Below are 11,327 nucleotides of genomic sequence, written 5' to 3' on the forward strand. Positions count from 1 at the left end.
TGAGCCTGCGCTCTAGAGCCCACGAGCCAAAGCTACTGAAGGCCAGGCACCACAGCTACTGAAGCCCGCGCGCCTAGAGCCCACGCTCTGCAACAAGAGAAGCCACTGCAATGAGAAGCCCGCGCCCCGCAAGGAAGAGTGGCCCCTGTTCGCCACAACCAGAGAAAGCCCACGTGCAGCAACAAAGACCCAACAGCCAAAAATAAATAAAGAGTTGCCTCAGGTGTATTTTGTTTTAAAAATGAGCATCTGTTTTTTGTTTTGTTTTGTTTTGGTTTGGTTTTTTTGCGGTACGCGGGCCTCTCACTGTTGTGGCCTCTCCTGTCGCGGAGCACAGGCTCCGGACGCGCAGGCCCAGCGGCCATGGCTCACGGGCCCAGCCACTCCGCGGCGTGTGGGATCCTCCCGGACCGGGGCACGAACCCGTGTCCCCTGCATCGGCAGGCGGACTCTCAACCACTGCGCCACCAGGGAAGCCCTGAGCATCTGTTTTTAAATAGAAAAAATAACGTTAATATAAACTTTGCTTAGGGCATCTGATAATTGACAATCCAATCTAGTAGACATATTAAACAACCATTTGTATAACATTTATATGTTCTAGCCTTCAATTAACTTATATCATCCAAAGTTAAAATATCTGGGCCACTTTTTCTTAGCACTTACAGAAAGACTTTTACTGAGTTAAAATTTAATACTTGCCCTCTTCCTTTACAGAGGGTTAATAAAGAAATGCCGAACACAATTCTTCTCTCTTCTATGAAATTAAGGTTCCAGTTGGTGTCTTTGTACCACCCAGAATGTGCTTCATGGAAACATCCCATCATTAATACTGTTCGAGTAAGTGGGAGGTGGGAAATAAATCTCTATAGATGAAACTATAATTTTCTCTTGCCCACCAATGGAAACTTTCTCTTTTTATCTTTTCAGGAATCATAAGCCAATTTAGAATGTGAATAATGTACCAAAGCAGGTGTTAAGAACATCTACCCTTTCTACTTTCCTCAGATTGCCTCCATTTTTTTCATCTTTTAGAAAGTCATCTTGCAACTATTGTTTCATGTATAACCTGTATCTAATTTTTTTAGAAGTAGGCAGGCTATAAATCTTAAATGAATAAAATACTCTTTGCAACAATCTTGTGTCAATGATAAAAGTCCGGGTATGCTCCAAGTATCTAAAACCAGAGCCTTGGTTTCCCTTGTCCCACCACCCCAACCCCTATTCTGGCATCCTTTAGTTTGCTGTCCAGAAAGCACGAATTCCTCTCAGTTAGAGAGTAGAGAATCTTTAGTTCAGAGAGAGCATGAATGACTCAACCCATACCACACAGCAAGCAACAGAACTGACCAGAAACCAGGTCCCCTGACTTAAAGCACAGTCCACTCGCCATGAGACTATGAGGACATTCCAATCCTACTGAGAAGTCAGGGAAATCTAAGAAGCGTGGACATAAAGGCACATATTTTTAACCTTCCTCACAAATTTCCTTTGGCTTAGCTTATTTAGGTTCCAGAATAACTTTAGTCCTAGTCTCTGTCTTTTAACTCCCAAATAGTATACTGCCTCTCTTAGGAATTCTGGTTACAAAGTTCTTTACTCACTTACTCGGATCATCTCATGTGTTAAGTGGCTGCCATGTGCAAAGGACTGGGCTTCTCTTCAAGAGAATGCACTGGCTTCCTCAGAGAACTGGTGTAGTGAACAGAACACTGAATTTGGAGACCTGGGTTTTCACTCTGGCACTGCCTTGGACTTACTGTCTGGCCTTGTACAAAGTCACCTGACCTCACTGGGTTTCAAGTTTCTCATCTGAAGATTAAGGGGAGAATATCATTTGGCTTGCAAGAGAGTTACTTGAATCGCTACCACTTATTAAAGACTGTGTGCCAGCCACTGTCACAAGGCACTCCATGTGAACAGTCTCATCAGTTCTTCAAATGACCATGTTGATGGTCAGTACGCTATTATTTCCCCAACTGTACTGATAAGACCGCTAAAGCTGGAAAGATTAAGCAGCGTTCCCAAGGTAAGTAAGAAAGTCATGGAGCTGGGGTTTGTATCTACGTGGACTCCAGAGCTTCCATACCCAACCCCACTGGTTCCCCCCAGTATAAAAAATAATTATGAACATACTTTGAAAAGCATTAAACTATCTAATTTTAAGGTATTCTTCATTTATTCTACTTCCATCTATTTAAACCCCTAAGATGTCAACGGGTCTACTCTTCTGCTAGCTTCTTTCTCTTGTCAAAAAATCACCTCAAATCACGTCCAAGTGAGAATCTAGAGGTGGAAAACTCAAGCCTTTCTGGTTGGCTTTCACAATAAAGAGGCTGGGTAGGCTCCATAAGGCCATGATCCCCATGTCTCAAATTTTCTAAGTACCCTCTTCCTTCCCTTCACTCTTCTGGGGACTCGCCCTTCCTGGGAAGTTCAGAGGCCCATTTTCAAGCAAATACAAACGTTGGAAGCTTTTCTCCTGAGGAGAAAAATGAATGAGAATCTAGTCCCTTGGAAGACCCAGCTAACTCACCTTATAAAGCAGGAATGGACGCCATGAAATACACGAACAATTTCTCTCCCCAGGATGACTGCCAGCCTTGGCACAGGCTGGTCCATTTGAAATACATAATTGAATATTCTTAACAACTCAACTCTTCCACCTCACTTTGATCAATAGTTCATTACCTAAGTCAGAATTGCCAAAAGAGGCAAACCCTTCAGCCTGTTTGTCCTATATTTGCATGAATATTAAGCACTGAATGTTATGCTTCTTTGAACATCAAAAGAGCTTCCTGGCCTCTTTTGACTACAACTTTAACAACAGAGCATAATGGAGTTACACAAAGACCTTATCCCGGCTAAAGACCTCAAACCTTGCTGCTTCTGGACAGTAACAAACGTTTATATAAGCCATAAATGGCTCATTCATCCACTGTGATGCACGTTCAGTATTTCCTGGGTTCCTGAACCTGTCTTCCCTCCTGTGAGAGCAAGGGAATTCTGGCTAATTAGCTACTAGTAAGTGGTAGCACCCACTTCGACTTTTCCTTGTGCAAACAGCTTTCTGCAATTGAAGCATTTTCTGCAGACCTCCTCAGATTCTACACCAATTGAGTGAGCATCTTTGACCATAACAGCATCCCCTCTCATTCCACCCTGATGCCTAAAACAGGAGAGCAAACAGGCTACAGAGCATCTGCCTTGACCTAGAAACTTACACTCGAACCAGCCTGTGAAAAATCAAAAACCTTGGCTTCCTTGGGTAAAATGGTATCAGGGAACAAAGAGAGACGGGAAGCTTTATTAACTTTACACTTACATGTTTCCTGAAGTTTTTCTAGTTTTTTTTTTAATTAAAAAATACTTTTTTAAAAATTTTTTAAGTTTTTAATTAAAAAAACTCTTTTTACTCTTTCCACCCCCATACCTATACCCTTCTCTAGAACTCGACGGTAGAAATATGGGAAACAAGATGTCCTTTTACTTTAAAGGACTTTTACCTGTTGTAAAAGTAGTATTTGCCAATTGTGGAAACTTTGTAATAAAGAGAAGTACAAAAATGAACAAAAGTAACAGTCGTGCACCTACCACCCAGAGATAAAAAGTTAGTTCCCGGGGCTTCCCTGGTGGCGCAGTGGTTGAGAATCTGCCTGCTAATGCAGGGGACACGGGTTCGAGCCCTGGTCTGGGAAGATCCCACATGCCGTGGAGCAACTAGGCCCGTGAGCCACAACTACTGAGCCTGCGCGTCTGGAGCCTGTGCTCCGCAACGACAGAGGCCGCAACAGTGAGAGGCCCGCGCACCGCAATGAAGAGTGGCCCCCGCTTGCCACAACTAGAGAAAGCCCTCGCACAGAAACGAAGACCCAACACAGCCAAAAATAAAAAAATAAATTAATTAAAAGAAGGCTCAACATTTAAAAATAAAATAGTTAGTTCCCTATTGCACACCATGCATGAATATAAATTTCAGATAGAACAGAAAATTACGGGTAAAACCCCAAATTATGGAAGCAGTAGAAGAAAATACAAGAATATGGAGTAGGAGGGAATTCCCTCATGGTCCAGTGGTTAGGACTCCTCGCTTCCACCTCAGGGGGCACGGGTTCAATTCCTGGTCAGGGAACTAAGATCCCGCATGCCGCACAGGGCAGCCATAAAGGAAATGAATGACAGATCTGACTACAAGAAAATTTAAAACTTCTGTATGGGAAAATACAACTTATACAAAGTTTAAATCAAATGGTAGACTGGGAAAATAATATGTGAAATACAAAAGTTAATAAAAACATTTGATGTTACGTTAATAAATAAGCTTTTGCAAATCAGTAAGACACGCACCCAAATGAAAGCCAATTCAGTGAAGAAATACAATTGAATTAAAAATAATTGAAAAGATACTCCAGTAATAGGAAAGTATCACAACAAAACTGAGATATTATTTCCCCTATTAAACTGGCCCTAAAATACAAAGATTAATAATACTTTCAGTGAAGGAATTAGAAATGGACATGCATACAAAGATGGTGGAAGCATAAATTGATACATTTTTTGAAGGAAATTTGATAGTTCTTGCCAAGATTAAAACTGAACATACACTTTGACCTAACAGTTACTCACAAATACTTGCCTAAGTGCCTTAAGACATCCATTAATGCCTTACTTATAGTAATAGCAAAAACTGGATACAACCTAAATATCTACAAATAGGGACTGGTTAAACAAACCATGGCACACTCATATAATTGGGAACTATGTAGACATTAGAAAGAATATGGTACTGTCACACTGCAATGTTCTAACATGGAAAGATGTCCTGGACACACTGCTGAATAAAAGCAGGTTACAGAAAAATATATATATAATATCCAATTTTTGTAAAAGAAAAAACCCTACAGACATGTATATATGTTTTTATAACACACAGAGAAAAGAGTTTGGAAGAACACACAGCAAACTATTAATAACGGTCATCCCTGGGGAGTGGGATGGGTGTTGAGAGATACAGGTTCTTTATGAAGTTCAGATACTTTCATATCATTTTGTACAATGAATATTATTAATTTTATAATTTAAGAAATTTTAAAATAAGTTAATATAAGCATTTTCAATAACCAGTGTTTGAATGGTAGCATAATAGTACATTACATGGATAATTTAAGTAACCATTCCCCACTGCTTCTAACTTCTCTTAGAGCTGTAATATAAATCTCTGCACATGTAGTGTGTGTGTGTGCGTCTGTGTGTGTGTGTGTGTGTGTGTGTGTGTGTGTGTATCAAGGCAACATACCTAAGGCATATGCTTTGAGAGTTTCCTTTTAGTGGAGGTAAATTTGCACATGTCTTCGAGACAGTTAGCTTGGGTGTGGCCACAAAGAATGATGCTGAGTGGCTCATTCAGGGAATGACCATGACCTTAGCCTCATTATCTGACTATAAGCCTGAAACACTAGACCAGAACTGGTCCCCTAGGCCATCTGTTACATAATCATTTTGACACCAACTGAATATCAAAGGGGCTTGGGACAGATTCATAAGCAGTAGGAAATGTCAGAGAGTGATAGTTTTGGGGGTCTGTCAATCGTTTTTCAATCATATTTTTTTTGGTTTGTCAGTTAAGCTCTAAGTTGCATGGACAATATTCCTCAATTCTTCACGAATGTGGAAGGCTTCCCAGAAGAGATGGTCTTCTAACAAACAGTTGCAAGCTTCCCCATGCTGCCAGTAAGTCCGTAAGGGAAGTTTCTTCCTAAGAGAGGAAGGATTTTTAAGCCCAGCTGCTTGCGAGTTTAGCTGAGAATGGATGGACAACTTTTCTATCATATCCACTTAAATCAAGGAGGACTTCTGGAAGAGGAGGGTTCTGAGGTCGATTACACATTCAAGTAGAAGGAGAAGGAGGTCCGTTGAGGACTGCAGGAGAAGAGGCTGATCCAAGCTTCCTTAATGATACCGTGTCCTGCTAAACTTCCTGCTGTGCCTCGATCATACTAGATATCACCACGGATTACTCATGTTTAAAAGCCTAATCAAAAGCACTACTGCTCCCAGGAAGGAGACTCACTTTACTATGAAAATCGTAGTGGGGCAGAAACACAGGTAACAATGGAACAGGTTTGGCATTGTTCTCCCTGTCAGCAAGCCTCATGCCTGATATATTTAACTTACGCTGATAAAAGAGATAAATGTTTAAGTGATGGGCTTCAGATGCTGTTTCAGCTCCTACCAAGCATATTTGCACAGTTCCTTCTCATGAATAAGCTCAGTGGAGCAGAGAATGCCCCTCTTGGACCAGTTCCACTTTGTGCTTCTTTTGATGCAGCCAAAAAGGGGAACTAGAGCGATGGCTTTTCCTTCAAATTTAGGGCCAGGGTCCACCTCAGAGGTGGCTGCAAGTGGCCCAAAGAAGGTGAGGCTCACAGTGGGCAAAGGCAAGCAGAAAGTTCCTAACAAGAGCAGCGGTGTCAACGGTTACTCATAAATCTCCCAAATGTGGCTGTGAAGAGGGTTAATTACCCTCCTTTCCTGCCACTCTGCTTTCTCCAATGTGTCAGCCCATCACACGGATCGCTGACTTTCTAGAAATATTCCCTGGCTTTGCGGGGACGTTCCTTTCAATAAATGGCATCCAATTTGCTCACGGTCCCTGGAATCTCAATTTCCTCAAAGGATTTTTCATCTCAACCCAGTTCATGTGAAGGTTTTTTCCTTCTTCGTTTTTCAGCAGAAGGGAAGAGGCAGAGCCTGCTTTACATTTTTCTTTTTTTTTTCTTTCTTTTCGGTGTTATTCTTTTTCATAAACTGAAAACCTTTGCTGAAGAGTCTGAAATTTGGGAAAAAATCCAGCTCATCTGTCAGATATTTCAAGAATTACGTAAAATGGAATGAGATTTGTACAGTTTAGAACAGGAAAAGGAAAATAGGCTAATGTGTCATGTGTCCTATGAGATGAAAACTATATGATAATCAGAGAAACAGCCCCAAATTTAGTTAGCCCGAGTCAAAGCTCTCATTCTTCTACCAACTCACGCATAAACCAGTAACATTCACTTTCTTCTCTTAGAATAATGGCATGGCCACATTTGGGCTAAATCACAATCTCTTCAGATTATAATCACACTTTCAAAGAAATTACAAGAAAGTATCTTGTTTTTTAAACTCAAGACACTTACGTTTTACTTGCTCTGCTTTGCTTCCTTCTAGGAAAAGAAAGAACAGCAACAAGGAGAAGATGTATCTCATGCCTCCCATCTTCCACTTTTTTCTCATTCTGGCCACTGCAAAAGGCAACTTGAAACTTTCGGGGCCCTGGGCACTCAAGCTGTTGGGAAGAAAGCAGAAAAGAAGACTTAGAACAGATCCTCTGGAACTGATGGAGATCTCTGATGCTTAGGCTCCTAACTTCCTGGGGAAAAAGTGCTGGAGAATTTACATAAGTGCAAGCATTGTTTTTCTGCTAAGAAAAGAGAACTTGCCTCTCCTGTCTTGCAAAGACTGCGGGGAGAAATTCAAGCGGATGAACATACATTCCTATCCAACGCTGAGGCTAAATCCTTGCAGGCAAGTCATAGGAAAGTAAAAATAAATTTTGAAATCCTCATTTCTAAGGGAATTAAAGTTGATTTCTCAAGAGATTTTCTTTGGGAGAAAAGGGAAACTGGGGTTTGCAAAATGGCCATTTTGGCAAACAAAAATAATAGGCAGTGACCCAAACAATTTCTGAAATGAAAGTTAACTGATCTTAGCTTCAAGACTACCGTTATTATTAATCCTTCAGGGATGAGGCACGACTGATCAATGTTTCTCCTGTGTCTCCTATGAGATCTATAAGGAAAAACTCTTCCAATGGGTGATTTGAAAATATTTAAATAATTCGAGAAACACCACATTTCAATCTGGGGTTAACATTGGATGGGAACTGAGCTCAACGATCTTTTCAGAGGGTCCAACCTAAATATTGAGTATAGAGAGCTGGATGGAATGCAAGATGATCATTCTGGAGAGCTGAATTGTCTTTGGGCCGTGATGTGGATGCCACAGCTCTTACTTTAAACGCTATGAAGTTGGCCAGGTAATTTAAAATCCATTGTTTCAAATTACGAGTAAGTAACCAAAGAAAAACTGTCCATAGAGAATGTTATGCTATCAGCCAGGCTTTGCAGAACTGGTCTGCCTCTCTACGTCCTCCCTGCTCCTTAAACAAGGATAAATTCTCCTGGGACATGTTCCTAGCCTTCCAAAGACCTGGGTTCTCATGTCTTGGTCCCCTCTGTGAGCTTTTGGTCCAGCTTCAATCACTGGAATGTCTACCTCTGTCCTCTGAGAGTTACCAGGTTCCATTGAAGCAACTCATTTCCACGAACGCTTTAACACAGCTACTCATCCCAGTGAGGTTTCTTCCTGAGCCTACTTTAATAAGCTTATCCCCCAAGCCTCCAAATGAGAAAGATTTTTTTTTTAACCGCTGAAATCCAATTTATCACAATCACGTATGGGTCTCGGGGGGGATTTCTGAAACCACGGTTTTCGGGTCTCCCCATGCAAGAACCAACCGGGTTGTTTTTCTTATACAATGGTTGGGTGATTCGGTGAACAGTAGCATTGCCTCATAATTCAAGCTGGCAAGAAAACGGCTCTTAGAATTTTTTTGCTTTTCTTGGGTCTCAACTAATGGTATGAGCAAAGAGAAAAGTTGGTGACTAGAGAGCAATTAATCTCTTTTGGCGTTCCTGTCATCTGTGTGGCCTCCCCGGCTGGGATGTAGAACATCAGAAAACGAATCTCTTTATAAATAATCACTTTTGATTTACAAGATCCTGAAGTCCTGCCTTTGTATTCTGTGCAGAGCTATAAACCTGGAAGAGTTCCCTCCCCAGGTCTCCGTTCAATTTCTCTTTATCGCTTTAACTTTTTCTTTTGGGGGAGGGGGGCCGTTCAAGACATTTGTTAGGGCTGCAGCAATAAACACCAGCAAGCATTGCTGAGCAAGCATGCCGACTCTTACACTTGCAAAGAGCCAAATTGTCCTTAATTTTTCAAATTACACTTTGACCCAGTTAACTGGAGTTATTTCGGTATTAACTCTCTGTCTGCTTCACACAGGCCGTTGTGCCGTTGAACTTGCACTGGCTCTTTTACAGGTTACTTAGAAATGTAGCCATTGACATATTTTGGGGGCATCCAGGCCCCAACAAGAAAACAACAAAGAAAACAAAATTCTGGGACTAACACTGCAGAGTGGGAGAGGGTGAGTGCGCTTTACAAGAGAACAAGAAACAGGTCAGAACCTAAAGGAATGTATCCATTAAGGTGCCTCACAAAGTTCATTTGTGTCAAGCAAAGGGACCAAGGCTGGGACTGCAAGGCAATCTGGACCATCAAGTGTCAGGGGTCTGTCGGTTCACAGAAGAGGTCTCCTGGGTAGAACAGAATCAGAGACGTTCCCAAAGGAAGGCTAAGGGATGAGCACATGGGCCAGCTCTTCAGGACCCACAGTGTTTCTTTAATCCTGCCGAGAGGCTTCAATGCCCTTGCAATCTCACATTCACTATCATCTGTGGGGCAGCCTCCAGGGTAGCAATCCTCTTTCCAACAAACAATAAGAAGACACTGGATTCTCAGGCCCGTGTCCATCAGCTAAAATCCTCTCCCCGGTCTACCACCCAACAAGAAAAGCTCGGTTCACTGGTGGTAGGTTGTCACTGAAAAATGGCAGCTTCAGGCCAGGGTGTCTCTGGTCTGAGTCGAGATGCCTTCATCGCTGCTATGACTGAAGAACAATGCCCCGTCATTTGGCTTGCAAAACACCTTTGCTATCTATCATTTCATTTTATTCCCCACAACAACCCCACCTTCAAAATGGGCATCCTGGAGCCCAGAGAACTCAATTGCCCATTCTCAGAAAGTTAGTGGCAGGGCCGGCAGGCACCAGAAGCCAGGCTTTCCAGGCCCTACGTTCTGGCAACACTGCGTTGCTCCCCGAGCCTAGCGTCTCCAACCCAGACGCCAGTGGTCCGGGCCGGAAAATGAGGCAGATGTCCAGAGGGAGCACAGAGGAGCCTCTCGACCAGTCCGCCCTGTTTGGTTAACTTGAGCACGTATGAACTACCTACGGGTCCAGGGCACCTCAGCAAGCCAGCAAAAGGCTCGGGACACATGCGATCACTAAGGGGACCGTAGAAACCCGTTAGGTAGCTACCCAAGTGGCCTCCCCGCAGCTCCAGAGCCTGGAACTACGCAGGCCGAGCGAGAGTGGCGAGTGGTGAGTTCGAATCCGGGGGGCCTCCGACCTGCCTTGGTCTGGCGCCCTGGGCTCCACCTCCAGCCGGGCCGCGGGCAGCTGTGGCGGAGAGCGGGTTAGGGTGGCAGGTCGGGGAAGTTCTGGGCGCCCTGGGGGAAGACGGCCCACCTGTGCAAAGGCTGGAAAGGAAGAGAGGGGAAACGGGCGCCGGACACCGCTCACTTACCTGGCCACCGGCCTCCTCCGTCTTCCACGCGTGCAAGCGCTCCGAGCTCCCCGGGGCGCTCCTCCGAGGACGAGGACTCGCAGGTTGTGGCGAGAGCTGGAGTGCGCGCGAGGGGGGAGGGGGGACTCAAAAGTGGGTGGGAGGAAAAACATCACCGCCCTCACACCACGAGGGAACAGCGGCTCGCTCGGCTCCCGGGGGCAGAGACAAGGCGCGGGCGCGGCGGCCCGGGGCCACCTGCCCGCCCGCCGCCCGCTCCCCACTTGGCCCGAGAGGCCGGCCGCTCGGCGCGGGCGGGAATTCCGCGAGCAAGCAGCCGCTGCAAGCCCGCACCCTTTCTCCGCCCCGGCACCGCCGCTCTCTCCTCGCTCCCCCGACCCGAAAGTTAAGAAATCGGGAGAAAGTGTGAGGCTCAGCCGGCGACTTTCCCATCACGCAGCGCCCACACGGCACCCCCCTCCTCTGGCTAAGCGAGCGTTGGGGTCTTAAAGGGACCGCACATCTCCTCCCGCCCTTCCACCCCCTCTGCGCTGGATGCACCTAGGAGCTCCCCGCCGCTCGCGCGCGGCCTGAAGACCCCGGCTACCCTCTGACTTCCCCGCTGGAAGCCCGCGACCCCCTCTCCTCCCGCACGACGGCCTCTCTGCGTGCACCTGGCCTGGTCCTGAGCCGGTGCGCGGGACGCAGGATGAGTTGGCCTCGAAAATTATGCCCTAGCAGGCTGCTTATCATTTCCGGGCATCTCCCAGACCCACGTCGCGGCTAATGAAGTGACCAAGCGTTGGTGCCCTTAAAGGCAGGATGGAGGTGGGTGTGTGTGTGGAGGGACAGGAGACGACTTAGAAACCTGCTTTC

At 44.9% G+C, this 11,327-nt stretch overlaps 1 protein-coding gene across 6 annotated transcripts in view; it reads right to left on the reverse strand.

The window, feature by feature from the left end:
• The window catches only part of CHRDL1 (chordin like 1), a 115,869-nt gene extending 104,996 nt beyond the window's left edge, over positions 1–10,873 (reverse strand). For 3 of the 6 annotated variants that reach the window (XM_027089490.1, XM_027089488.1, XM_027089485.1), the window contains exons 1-2: positions 10,473–10,870; positions 7,179–7,327 (exon numbers count right to left, since the gene is read on the reverse strand). In XM_027089490.1, the coding sequence (XP_026945291.1) occupies positions 7,179–7,327; positions 10,473–10,624 (301 nt within the window). In that variant the 5' untranslated portion in view covers positions 10,625–10,870. Of the gene's footprint in view, positions 1–7,178; positions 7,328–10,472 lie in introns of all 6 variants that reach the window. The other 3 variants (XM_027089489.1, XM_027089487.1, XM_027089486.1) reach the window with 3 other exon arrangements.
• Between the last annotated feature and the right edge of the window lie 454 nt (positions 10,874–11,327).

Source organism: Aethalodelphis obliquidens, unplaced genomic scaffold (assembly GCF_003676395.1).
Source record: "Aethalodelphis obliquidens isolate GAN/ISIS:26980383/991018 unplaced genomic scaffold, ASM367639v1 scaffold66, whole genome shotgun sequence".
Lineage (NCBI taxonomy): Eukaryota > Metazoa > Chordata > Mammalia > Artiodactyla > Delphinidae > Aethalodelphis > Aethalodelphis obliquidens.